The following is a 12742-nucleotide window of genomic DNA, read 5'->3' on the forward strand; positions in this document are numbered from 1 at the left end:
AACTTTACAGTAATTTATTTTTTCATAAACATATCTTTTGCCTTTACATTATATTACATGTATTATTATTTTTATTATTATATTTTTAATTGAATTTATTAGGGTGACATTGGTTAATACATTATATTGCACGTTTACAATCAATATATTTGTTCTACATGGTTTGTACTTCTTATTATCAAGATCTCACAGCATTCAGTTAGCGTAAAGCTGAGTGTGAACACCCGGACATATTACTCAGTTAAAATGAGCAAAGTTTCCTTTATGCCCAAGCACTGTACTATAATAAAAATCTGTGGAGGAATAAAAACGGAGACCTGGTCTTTTCCTGGAGCTCTCTCTCCACCGCCTCTCATCTCCCTGGTGTGAACACAAGCAAACATAGAAAGGTTAGGGAGAGTCACAAGGTGACAAGGCCTGAATGAAAGTTGACATTAGGTAATTCTATTTGAATGAGATGCTAGTTCGCAGCGTGCAAGTGTTTACTGCAATGTGTAATTCCAAGTTTGCCTCAAACCCAGATAGTGGCAAAGCCTCAGAGCATTTTTGCTGCCTCAAATACACTTTAAACATGTGAGCTTCTGTGTCCCCTAGTCTGGCTTCTTTTTAATTGTCAGTTTAATACTTTCTAGACTTTAATGCTGTTTTATTATTACTAAAGTATTATTAAAGCATAAATACATTTAACACTACCTTTCAGTCTGCACCCAGGAGGATAGATGGCCAGGAAGCAGTCCGTATTTAATTTTTCTCAGTTGTCACCAAATATACAGGGTGTCCCCCAAGATGTATACATACACATTGAATAATTATAAAGGCATTGCCTTTATTCAATGTGTATGTACGCATTTTTGGGATACCCTATATTTTGGGGGACACCCTATATTTTAGAGCTGGTTTGTCAAAGCATGATCCAGCCATAGATCACTCATTTTGTTTGGTTGGTATAGCTCTTAAGTCTCTCTCTCTCTTTCTCATTATGTCAAGTCTCGTGTGAACTTGAGAAGAACATGTCTTGGTTCTTTATCGCCTGACTTGCACGTGAGCTGGATTTTGTCGTCTTCCTGTCGGAGTAACGCTGTAAACATATGTTATGCTGCTTTCCTTGCTCTCCTGGTTGATCTGAGTGGCTTTTAGGAGCTGTCAGGAAATTTGAATGTTGGTCCTCATCATTCTTGATTGTCTACATTTCCAGGTGTCCGCAAATGTCTTGATATTGATTACTTTGTGGCCGTTTTTGTTAGACCTGTGTTCTTTTAATATAGAGAGGAGAGATTAGCATGATTTCAGGCAAATTTTCTTCAGTCATCTGTGAAGAGTTATTTGGTTGTATTTTCTCTGTTCTCATCTTTAGGTAAAAACTTTCTTGAAGGAAAGATGAAGCTTTTGTAAACAAGGGCCTTCCCTTTCCCTCACTCCCTCCTCTCCTCCCTCACTTCCTCTATTTCTTTTTTTATAGTAAATACAAAAACAATAAAATCATCTAAATCATGGTCATTTGAGAAACTTTTATACCACCTGAGGTAAGAATCATATTAAGTTGCCAAGTCTGTATTTTAAAGTTCTGTATTATTCTCTATCTTTATGTCTTTGACAATATAATCTCTAATATGCCATCATGAATTTTGCACCATTTTAACTTTATAATCATCATTTCTGTTGAAGAAGAAATGGTATATGCATAATTACAAACTGTGAACTATTTTCAGAGTCCAAGTTATAAAATTTAGAGTAATTTAAAGCCCTAGATTTTCATTAAGTTTAATCCAGAGAAATAAGTGGAAAAGCTTATTTTCACTTTTGCGTTTTGAGGGAGCCGCTCCCCTTGGGGCAGCCTCCTCTCTGAAGCTGAGGGGAGGAGGAGGAGGACTTGTACCCTGTTCGGTGTGACCCCCACCGATGCTTTGACAGCTGGCCAAGGCTTCCATGAAAAACACTCTCCGTTTGCCTTAGGCTTAATTTGATTTTGATTTTAAATGCAGTGATGATCCTTTTGCTTGCCCTAATGTTGTGTTTGATAGAAAGCTTTCATTAAGTAGATGGCACCATGTGTCACTATAGACATGATTTTGAGGCAGTGAGGTAGTGCTGTGAGCTGCACGCTTCAGGGCTCTCCCTCACCCGTCACACAGCAAGCACTGCGGAGACCTGGGAGTGCGCTGTGAGTCTTGGTTGTCAGTGTTTGTCTTGGTGGGCATCTCATCTCGTTTGCTGTGTGAGCTAAAATCTCTTGGTATTCTCAGACTCTGCCTTCTGCCGTTGATCCCTCATAGTTAACAGTCATGCAAATAACGTAATGACAGATTTTCTTTAGAAAGTGGAGTTAAAGGAGCCAAAAATGTCTTATGTGTTAACGGTATCTTCAGGGATGTTATTTAGGTTAAAGCTCTGTCTTAAAATGTCTATCGATGATTGATGGCATATGGCATGTCTCACATTAGGCCTTTTATTCTGTTGTTATTCTTTTAAAACATTATGGTAATTTCCTCTGAATATCTTCTATATGCAAATAGATAGATTAGAGTGTCAGGTATAATCTGTCTTTAAAATTATTAATTGTCAAAAAAAAAATTATTAATTGTCCTTATAAGAATATTAGAGTAGATTTCAAGTATCACGTAGCAGACATGTACGTAAGAAGATTAAGCTATTGATATATTTTTATATGTATGATTTTGCTGGGTACAGCATGTTTATATACAAGGTGTCCTCCAAAAATGTATACACAATTAACAGCTAATAGCTCAATTGGTGTGTTTTTTTCTTTTCAGATGTAACCCATTAGAATTAATAATTATTCAAAGTATGTGTACATTTTTGGGACACCCTGTGTATATAAACACACACACATGTATATACACGCACTGTGTTTTGCTACATACATATTTGCAGTGAAAATAATACGGGAATATAAGAACGTATTTTGAAAACACAGGTATCCCCAAGAAGCAGTTTTTCCTTACTAAGACAAAAGTGGGCTGCCCACACCAGAATGCTAGCGTCGGGTGCGGCCGGGGAGGGGGTGCAGGGGCACAGCAGCAGCTACAAAAACTGCGGGCGTGCAGAGGGCCCCATCTCCATGTGCAAAGGCTGCTGCGGGCCTGCTCTCCCTGTCGGGACTCTGTGTGCTCATCACTCCTTTGCTGAGGCTGATTCGAGGCAGCACGACCTGCCCCTCCCTGTTGCACAGAGACATAGTAAGGAATGTGAGAGAGATTTTTGTTTTTACTTTTGAACTAAGCACATCGCATTAGCCAAAGGCAGAAGCAGTACTGTTAGTATTGTTATTGCATTCTTTAATTTAGAGGGTTCAGTTGTAAGCCAGGTTACTGGTAGTCCCCCTTCAATTAGATTTTGGGTTGTTTAGCTAATTGTTAAATGGCTGTAACAGGAATAACCCTAGAACTTGACAACGGATCCTTCAGCCTACTTGAAGGAAGTATTCCTGGTTGAAGTTGTTCCTTTCTATAAATAGGCCCGAAGAGCGTCATATTTTCCTTTGAAGGTAAGGCTCGTGTTAATTACATTTTTAGCTGACATCAGAAGGTTGAAGGATTTTTTTAAAACCCTCTATTTTTAGAAGCTGAAACCAGAACCATGTTTTTGGCGTTGATGGTGAAGAGAAGCCCAATAATTTAGGACCTGTGGCTTTATATTCTCTTCACAGTCCTATTTTTAGAAGTATTCAAGCTGGTTTTTATGCCTGGCTGGAAAGTCTTCTACAGTAGAACGGAGTCATTTTTTTAAAAAGAACTTAGAAATAATAATTTAGATGCTGTAGATCAGTTCAAAGTTAAAAAAATTTGATGTAGTAACTGAAAAGGATAATAACAGGAAGAATGAATATGCTATAGTTGTGCGTCCCCAAGAACGAGAGAAGAATCAGAACAGTTGTGGGTGATCGACTTTCACTAATATTAGCTAAGAAAAAAGTCCACAGAAACACTTTAGAATAAAAATATTTAAAGGTGGGTTGGATAGCACCAAAGACTCATTTAACTTAAAGCTTATACCTTTTCCAATCACTAAGGAAGATTTCATTACAACCCTACCTTTTAAAAACTGTTCTTTATAGTTTACATGAGAAATAATTGTACGAAGAACCATAATTAAGACTTTTTTAGACCCAGACTTTTTAGTATCAGATATCTCTTTTTTATTGTTATCCTTTCTTTTATTTCTAAGAAGTTAGGTTTACTTTTAAATCAGTAAATCTGGGGATTTTATGAGAGGACCTGTGTCCTAAGAACACACTGACTCTTTGTCCTCCTATGTGGTAACTAGAGGCCTGGTGCATGAAATTTGTGCACTTAGGGGGGTCCCTCAGCCCTGCCTGCGCCCTCTCACAGTCTGGGAGCCCTCGGGGGATGTCTGACTGATGGCTTAGGTGGCAGTTGGACATTCTTAGCACTGCTACAGAGGCGGGAGAGGCTCCCTCCACAGCCGCTGTGCTCGCCAGCCATGAGCCTGGCTTCTGGCTAAGCGGCGCTCCCCCTGTGGGAGTGCACTGACCACAAGGGGGCAGCTCCTGCATTGAGAGTCTGCCCCCTGGTGGTCAATGCGCGTCATAGCTACTGGTCGTTCTGCCGTTCAGTCGATTTGCATATTAACCTTTTATTATATAGATTCCTTTTTTTATATATAAATATATTTTTATTGATTTTAGAGAGGAAGGGAGAGGAGAGAGAGAGAGAAACGTCAGTTATGAGAGAGGATCATTGATCGGTTGCCTCCTGCATGCTCCACATTGGAGATCAAGCCAACAACCCGGCATGTGCCCTAACTGGGAATTGAACCTTGACCTCCTGGTTCATAAGTCGTCGCTCAACCACTGAGCCACACTGGCTGGGCCTATGTAGTAATTCTACACTGAAAACTGAAATTGTCCTTTGTTTTCCATGCCACATTTATTTGCTGTTTCTTACTGAGAGACCTGTTGACTGATGTTCTTCTCACCTATCTTTGGGGACTAGGTAGGTAGGAGATACTAGTAAGAGTTCAGCTCATAAACCTTAAAGAGCTCAAAGCTTATCAATGGATGAAAACAGCAAAGCATTCTTTATTTTTAATCTTTATTGTAGAAAGTATTACATATGTCCCCTTTTTTCTCCCATTGACCCCTTATATAGCCCGTCCCCACCCCCTGCCCCAGGCCTCCACCACCCTATTATTTTCTGTGTCCATGGGTTATGCATATATGCATTCAAGTTCTTTGGTTGATCTCTTCCCACCCACCCCTGCTTACCCTCTGAGATTCTACAGTCTGTTCCAGGCTTCTGTGTCTCTGGATCTGTTTTGTTCAACACTTTATTTTGATCATTAAATGGATTCCACATATGAGTGAGATCATGTGATACTTGTCTTTCTCTGTCTTATTTCGCTTGATGCTGATTCCATCTACTGAGCAGCCATAATCTTTAGTAGGAGGCAATGCTAGGAGCTTGTGTGGAAAGTGCTCATCTCCCCAAGTGTGGCACAAGACATTGCATTTGAGTTCTCCGTGTGTCCTGAATACACTTCCTCTTAAAGACCAACCCAGACAGTCACTCTAAGTAACTGTGGAGAGGACAATGCCCCGTTTTCATTTATTGTTGCTAGGGGATATGGTCTTTGGCTAAATTAGTTTGACTCTTTTAGATATGTATATGAGTATTAAAATCATACTCTCCAAATGACTGCTGACAGTAGAAAGTATTTGATTTGATTTTGATATTTGCTGTTTGTGAATGTAAGCCTTTGATATCAGATTAGAAAAGATGGAAAGGATTGAAAATACTCAGTATCAAGAATGAAAGGAACTAAACCATTCTCTTATTATCACAGTAATGGGAGGATAGATTGGTAACATTTTCTAGGGGCAGTTTTATAATGTGTGTCCAAATCTAAATACATATACCCCTGGACCTAACAATTCTACTTTTAAATATATCCAATAAGGAAATAGTAGACAGGTGGGAAAAGGTATATGTACAAGAGTTTTAACATTATTTATAATAGCAAAAAAAGAAACATATTTTTCAATATAGAATTAAATTATAGCATTTCATACAAGGGAATATCATGAAACTGTTAAAAAGGACACTTTATGTTCTATTTATGTTGGCACTGGCACATTCATATATATATATATATATATATATATATGTGTGTGTGTATATATATATATATATATATATATATATATATATACACACTAGAGGCCCGATGCATGAAATTTGTGCACTCAGGGAGGGGGTCCCTCAGCCCGGCCTGCACCCTCTTGCAGTCCGGGAGCCCTCACTCCTTACTGCCCGCCTGCAGCGGAGGCAGGAGAAGCTCCCACCACCGCCACTGCGCTCTCCAGCCATGAGCCCGGCTTCTGGCTGAGCGGTGCTCCCCCTGTGGGAGGCACTGACCACCAAGGGGCAGCTCCTGCGTTGAGCATCTTCCCCCTGGTGGTCAGTGCACGTCATAGCGGCCAGTCGTTCTGCTGTTCAGCTGATTTGCATATTAGGGTTTTATTATATAGGATTACTAAATTAGAAAAGATTACAGAACAATGGGTATAGTATAATCCCATTTATATATTCAATATATAAATGTACATATATGTACATATGTATATGTGTGTATATATCCTATCTAATAAAAGAGTAATATGCAAATTGACCATCACTCCAACACACAAGATGGCTGCCCCCATGTGGTCAAAGATGGCTGCCCCCATGTGGACACAAGATGGCCACCACAAGATGGCCAGCAGGAAAGGGCAGTTGGGAGGGACCAGGCCTTCAAGGGAGGGCAGTTGGGGGCGATCAAGCCTGCAGGGAAGGGCAATTAGGGGTGACCAGGCCGGCAGAGGAGGGAAGTTGGGGGTGACTGGGCCTGCAGGGAAGGGCAGTTGGGGGGGACCCAGGCCTGCAGGTGAGAGCAGTTGTGGAGGGACCAGGCCTGCAGGGGAGGAGAATTAGGGGAGACCAGGCCTTTAGGGGAGGGCAGTTAGGGGTGACCAGGCCTGCAGGGGAGGGCAGTTAGGGGCAAACAGGCTGGCAGGGGAGCAGTTAGGCATCAATCAGGCTGGCAGGGGAGTGGTTAGGTGGTGATCAGGCTGGCAGGCAGAAGCGGTTAGGGGCAATCAGAAAGGCAGGCAGGCGAGCAGTTGGTGCCAGCAGTCCTGGATTGTGAGAGGGATGTCCGACTGCCCTTTGAGGCCCAATCCTACCAGGATAGGGCCTAAACGGGCAGTCGGACATCCCTCGAGGGGTCCCAGATTGGAGAGGGTGCAGGCTTGTATGAGGGACACCCCCTGTGCACGAATTTCATGCACTGGCCCTCTAGTACAGTGGTCGGCAAACTCATTAGTCAACAGAACCAAATATCAACAGTACAACGATTGAAATTTCTTTTGAGAGCCAAATTTCTTAAACTTAAGCACTTCTTCAAAATAGACTCGCCCAGGCCATGGTATTTTGTGGAAGAGCCACACTCAAGGTGCCAAAGAGCCATATGTGGCTCGCGAGCCGCAGTTTGCCGACCACTGCTCTAGTACATATATATTTTGAAATCTGGTTATACACTAAATTGCTATTTACAGTGGTTATTTTGGCGGGGGGAGGGAGAGAATAACTGGGCATCTCATTCTGATTTGTACATATCTGTATGGCTTAAAATTTTACATCGACTTGTATTGCTTTCATAGTCAAAGGAAAAAGTCAAGATGGTGCCATTCTGAAGAACAAAAGGAGTATGCACCTTTGGACGAGGCAGTGTGTGCGCTTGCTCTCTGTGGAGCACTCCTCACTGACTCGAGTGGCTTCGTAGCACCACATGGAGAGTGTCATGAGCGATCGCAAACTCATTTTATGTTGTTTGGCACCTTTCCCTCCGCAGTGAGAAGACTGCTCACGTCTGGCATCGTGATTCAGGTGTTTCCACTGCATGACAATGAAGCCCTGAAGAAGCTGGAGGACTCCTGGTATACGGGGTTTCATTTAAAGTATCAGCCTATAGGTACGTGCCAATGCCCGTTCCCGTAGCGAGAGGAAGACCTACCAATGAAAAGTCGGGCTGCAGCAGTGGTGCCATCCCCCTGGGGCTCACGAGGCAGGGCTCACCAGCTGCATGCTGGGAAAACAGGGGGCAGGGGAGTGGGAGGGGTTAATGACCTGTTTATTTAGTTCTAATATGATTTTAGATGGACTGAATTACAGGCTTTCTCTCAATTTCACCAACAACACAGGCAGTTCAGAGTATCCTTCAGGAGTGCATGTCAGAGTTGGAATGGAACAGGTTCTGTGAGAATTTAGTTTGTGAATATTTTGTATTTGAAAATTTTTGTTTCTTTAGAGCTAGTCATTTGGAGTTAGTCAAGTTGTGCTCATTCTTAGGGGCCGACTTGTGGGCCTAAATATCTTCGGAGGTGGGTTTATAAGTATCGTGTATATTACTGTTGTCTATCCATTTTCCCTGAATACAGTGATAAAAATAACCATGAATTTATTCGGTGTGTGTTGAACCTACTTTGTATAAATAAACTTATATCAATACAGATGTCTGAATTTTGGGGTTTAGATATTTTTTTAAGTGTAAGAATTATATTTAAGCTGGTAGAGAGCACCATAAGTATTACTTACTATCAGTTTTTCCTTATAGGACATTTCTCTTTTGATGCAGGGGTCCTCAAACTACGGCCCGTGGGCCACATGCGGCCCGCCGAGGACATTTATCCGGCCCGCCGGGTGCCGCTGCCTGTCCTGCTTAGTAGCCGACTCGTCCCAGGGCCGCAGTGTGCATAGGAATTTGTTCATAGTTTTTTTTTTCAAACTATAGTCCGGCCCTCCCAACGGTCTGAGGGACAGTGAACTGGCCCCCTGTTTAAAAAGTTTGAGGACCCCTGAAATCCCTCTAAAATGATTTTCTTTTTAATTTCCATTCTGAAAACAACTATTACAATATCATAACTGAACAAAAATTGTTTTTCAGATTACATTTTGAAATTGTATTCTGAATAAATTTTTTGTAGCCTTTGAAAGGAATAGTTTTGTTTTTGATAGTTCCAGGTGACACAGTAGTCATTTTATGTTACACTATGACATTTCTAAAATTTTGGCATTTAGGTGGCGGTAAATTTAAATATTGCTTCTAGGTCTTGGTAGTGAAGTATTTATTAGCTACTTTTTAGAAAGTAGGGGGAGAAAAGGAGTTAATGGTGAAGGCTGAGCATGGCTGTGGTGGGGGGTCTGAGGCCTCTGGGGGGGCTGGGACTGGTGACTGTAGCTGGGGCACAGGCAGATATTGAACTTCCCCTTGAGATCAAAAGAGGACGATCATGTGATTTGGAGCCCAGGACCATGAACACCTTTTTCTTTCTTTCTTTTTTTTTTAACGTTGCTTAGATATTCTTCCACCTGATTCAGATTTGAGGCAACCTCACATACCCGCTGTTTATAAATGTTGGCAGTTAGGTGGTGATAAATGCCACCTGGGTTAGCGAGAAAAAAATAAGGATAGGAGAAAATAGCTTATCTCAGTTTATTCTAACCTGCAACCATAGACTGATCTGACACATGACCTTAAGGAAATTACATTTTAACTATGTGTAATTGAGCAAGAAATAACTTCAACTGCTGCACCTCCCCCACCCCTGGCATCCCACCCCGGTCTCAGGGCAGGGTGCTTGGACAGTCCACACGCTCACCCACGTGGATGCGGCCGACAAAAGACGCAGTGTTGGTGGCCTCTCTTGGATTAGATAGCTTGTGTCAAACTCATGGAATATTAACAGTGATGTTTGGACCTTCTTCTTCCTGGTGCTCATATGAAGGTGTAGGTAATGTTCTAGAAGTCAGTATGTAGAACGTTGTTTTGTGCTTTTGATTAATTTTTCTTTAATGTATTGAAAGATTTGCCATGACACATGGATGAAAATTTATATCTTTAGGTAGGGGGAACAGGATACAATGGATGGGGAGTCTTCTTTGAAAAGAACATGTGTAACTACAATTTTAAAGTAGGAGAAAAATGGAGCGCATAAATTAAAAGGGGAGTGCAAGTTTAAATGTTTCATTGGCCAAGACTGAATTTAAATGAGGACCTTGGAGATTTGGGACAAACCCCTCGGTGATTTTTGCCTTTGGGAAGAAGGCATCCATCAGATGAGGAAATAAAGAGGAAATAGACGCAGGGTGCCTGGCAGAGCCTGGGCCCTGAGCTGGGGGAGGTGTCAGGCATACAATACAGATAAATGGGGTCTTTGTACTGCGTTTAGCATGAGGATGGGTTTAGCATCCCACACTGATTGGGAAATTATGGTATTAAGTGATCCCCACTTAACTAAATGATAAGAAAAGCTTAGTTGAAAAGATAAGAAAAGAAAGTCTTTGATAGTCTGTAATTAAGGCCTTTTTTTTCCGTCTTTTTTTCCCTTTTATTACAGACAGTATCCGTGGCTACTTTGGGGAAACAATCGCTCTTTACTTTGGATTTTTGGAGTATTTTACTTTTGCCTTAATCCCCATGGCGGTCATTGGGCTACCTTACTACTTGTTTGTGTGGGAAGACTATGACAAGTATGTGATCTTCGCCTCCTTCAACCTGATCTGGTCCACAGTGATCCTGGAAGTGTGGAAGCGTGCCTGTGCCAGCATGACCTACAGGTGGGGGACCCTGGTCATGAAGAGGCAGTTTGAGGAGCCCCGGCCAGGATTTCACGGGGTCCTGGGCATCAATTCCGTCACGGGCAGGGAGGAACCGCTCTACCCCAGCTACAGGAGGCAGCTGCGCATTTACCTGGTCTCCCTGCCGTTTGTGTGCCTCTGCCTCTACTTCTCCCTGTACATCATGATGATTTACTTCGACATGGAGGCCTGGGCCTTGGATCTCCACGAGAACAGCGGGTCCGAGTGGACCAGTGTCCTGTTGTATGTGCCCAGCATCATCTATGCCATCGTGATTGAGATCATGAACCGCCTCTATCGATATGCTGCCGAGTTTTTAACTTCGTGGGGTAAGACTTTATATTCTGTTTTTATCTCATGCGTCAGTAAGAAATATTGCTTCCACCATGGGATTCAGATAACTGCTACCTCGCAAAGCAGATGGATGCTGCTCTGGGCTCCTTCTAGAGTCGTGAGGAGAAGTCCTGGACTCCGTGAGCTCCAGTGATCTCCAGGTCATGGTCATCACAGCTCTCATTCATTGAGTGTTAGTTACTCCATTCTAGGTACCTCATTCTCACCTCCTCAGGACACGCGAAAGAACGTTTTACCATTTTATGGATAAAGATACTGAGACTTCACAAGGTTCAGACAGCAGATGGTAGAGCCAGGCTAATCCACACCTCTCTGTTCTAAACCTGTGCTCCTAGTGCTATGCTGCTGGGCTTTATGCTGACGGGAGAGTAGATTGGGTTATCTTTCTGAAACTCCGGACGAATGAACTTTGTCTAAGTATCTGAAAACCAGTTGTCTCGTCGCGCCGGGCACTGAGAGCTGCCATTGAACTCAGTGAGGTGTTCATGTGTGTCTGCGGTAAAAGAGGAACCTGCTTACAGTTTAAAAACAGCCTTGATGTTACAGAAAACCGAAGAAGAACAAAGCAATACTTAGAGAGATGGAGTTACATTTATTACGCGCGGGTCCAGAGGAGAATGTCTCTCAAATTCTGGGCCCCAACATGCAGGAATTTTCCCTATTTATATGTTTTTACCTTCTTTGTCTCCCAAATATGGGGTGTTTCTGGCCCCTTTTGCAAGTTCTTAAAGAGCCCGTATGTGCTGGGGCCTTGAGACCTCAACCAGAGGCCTGGCCTGGCGCCAGCACTGACAACCTTGTCTGGGGAAGGTTTAATGGCCTCTCTGAAGTGGGAGTAGTCTTAGCAAGCAAGAATTTACAGAAGCCAAATAGCAGGGCTAAAATTTCAAACAGCAGTATTTATATAAGATGGATGCTTCATTGATAGGCCCATTCAGTCTTTCATTTACTTATTCATTCAAACAAGCAAACATGTTATTATTCCCTAGGAAGAATCTAGGCCTTAACCACGAAGATATTTTAAATTACTTTTGATAGTCATGTAACAGCAACTGCCACCATTTAGTGAGTGCTTTCTTTGCTGATGCTGGGCTAAGGCTGTGTATTCTTCCTAATCCTGACAGTGACCCCGGGAGGAGGGTGGTGCCAGCTCTGTTTTGTAGACAAGGAGGCTGAGCGGCTGGGTTGGGTTTCCAGTCCAGGTCAGCCTAACACTGCCTGTCTGTGCACGGTGACCCTTCTCAGCAGAATCTTCCTCTTGTTCTTCTGTCCTGCTGTTCCGGGACCTGCACTGTGTCTCCTCTTCCTGGCTGAGGATGGAAATTTGAGTTTCCTTTTAAGCTAAGCCTTTCAAACCACACATTGGAAAAAACTTTCTTTATTGCCCTTCTCTTTAGGCAGGGGTGAGGAACTTCTTTTCTGCCAAGGACCATTTGGATGTTTATAACATTTGAGGGCCATACAAAATTATCAACTTAAAAATTAGCCTGGCCCTAGCTGGTTTGGCTCTGTGGATAGAACGTTGGCCTGCGGACTGAAGGGTCCCGGGCTCGATTCCGGTCAAGGGCACATGCCAGGGTTGTGGGCTCGATCTCCAGTAGGGGGCATGCAGGAGGCAGCCAATCAATGATTCTCTCTCATCATTGACGTTTCCATGTCTCTCTCCCTCTCCCTTCCTCTCTGAAATCAATAAAAATATATTTTAAAAAATTAGCCTGCTGTATTTACAGCTC

The 12742-nt window shown here is 42.5% G+C and overlaps 1 protein-coding gene across 4 annotated transcripts in view; it reads left to right on the plus strand.

The window, feature by feature from the left end:
- The window catches only part of ANO10 (anoctamin 10), a 123147-nt gene that overhangs the window by 34498 nt on the left and 75907 nt on the right, over positions 1-12742 (plus strand). For all 4 annotated transcript variants that reach the window (XM_080675231.1, XM_080675233.1, XM_080675234.1 and 1 more), the window contains 2 exons: positions 7870-7989; positions 10415-10984. In XM_080675231.1, coding sequence (XP_080531357.1) covers positions 7870-7989; positions 10415-10984 — 690 coding nt within the window. The remainder of the gene's footprint in view (positions 1-7869; positions 7990-10414; positions 10985-12742) is intronic.

The sequence above is a fragment of the Plecotus auritus genome (genome assembly GCF_963455305.1).
Source record: "Plecotus auritus genome assembly, chromosome: 6".
NCBI lineage: Eukaryota > Metazoa > Chordata > Mammalia > Chiroptera > Vespertilionidae > Plecotus > Plecotus auritus.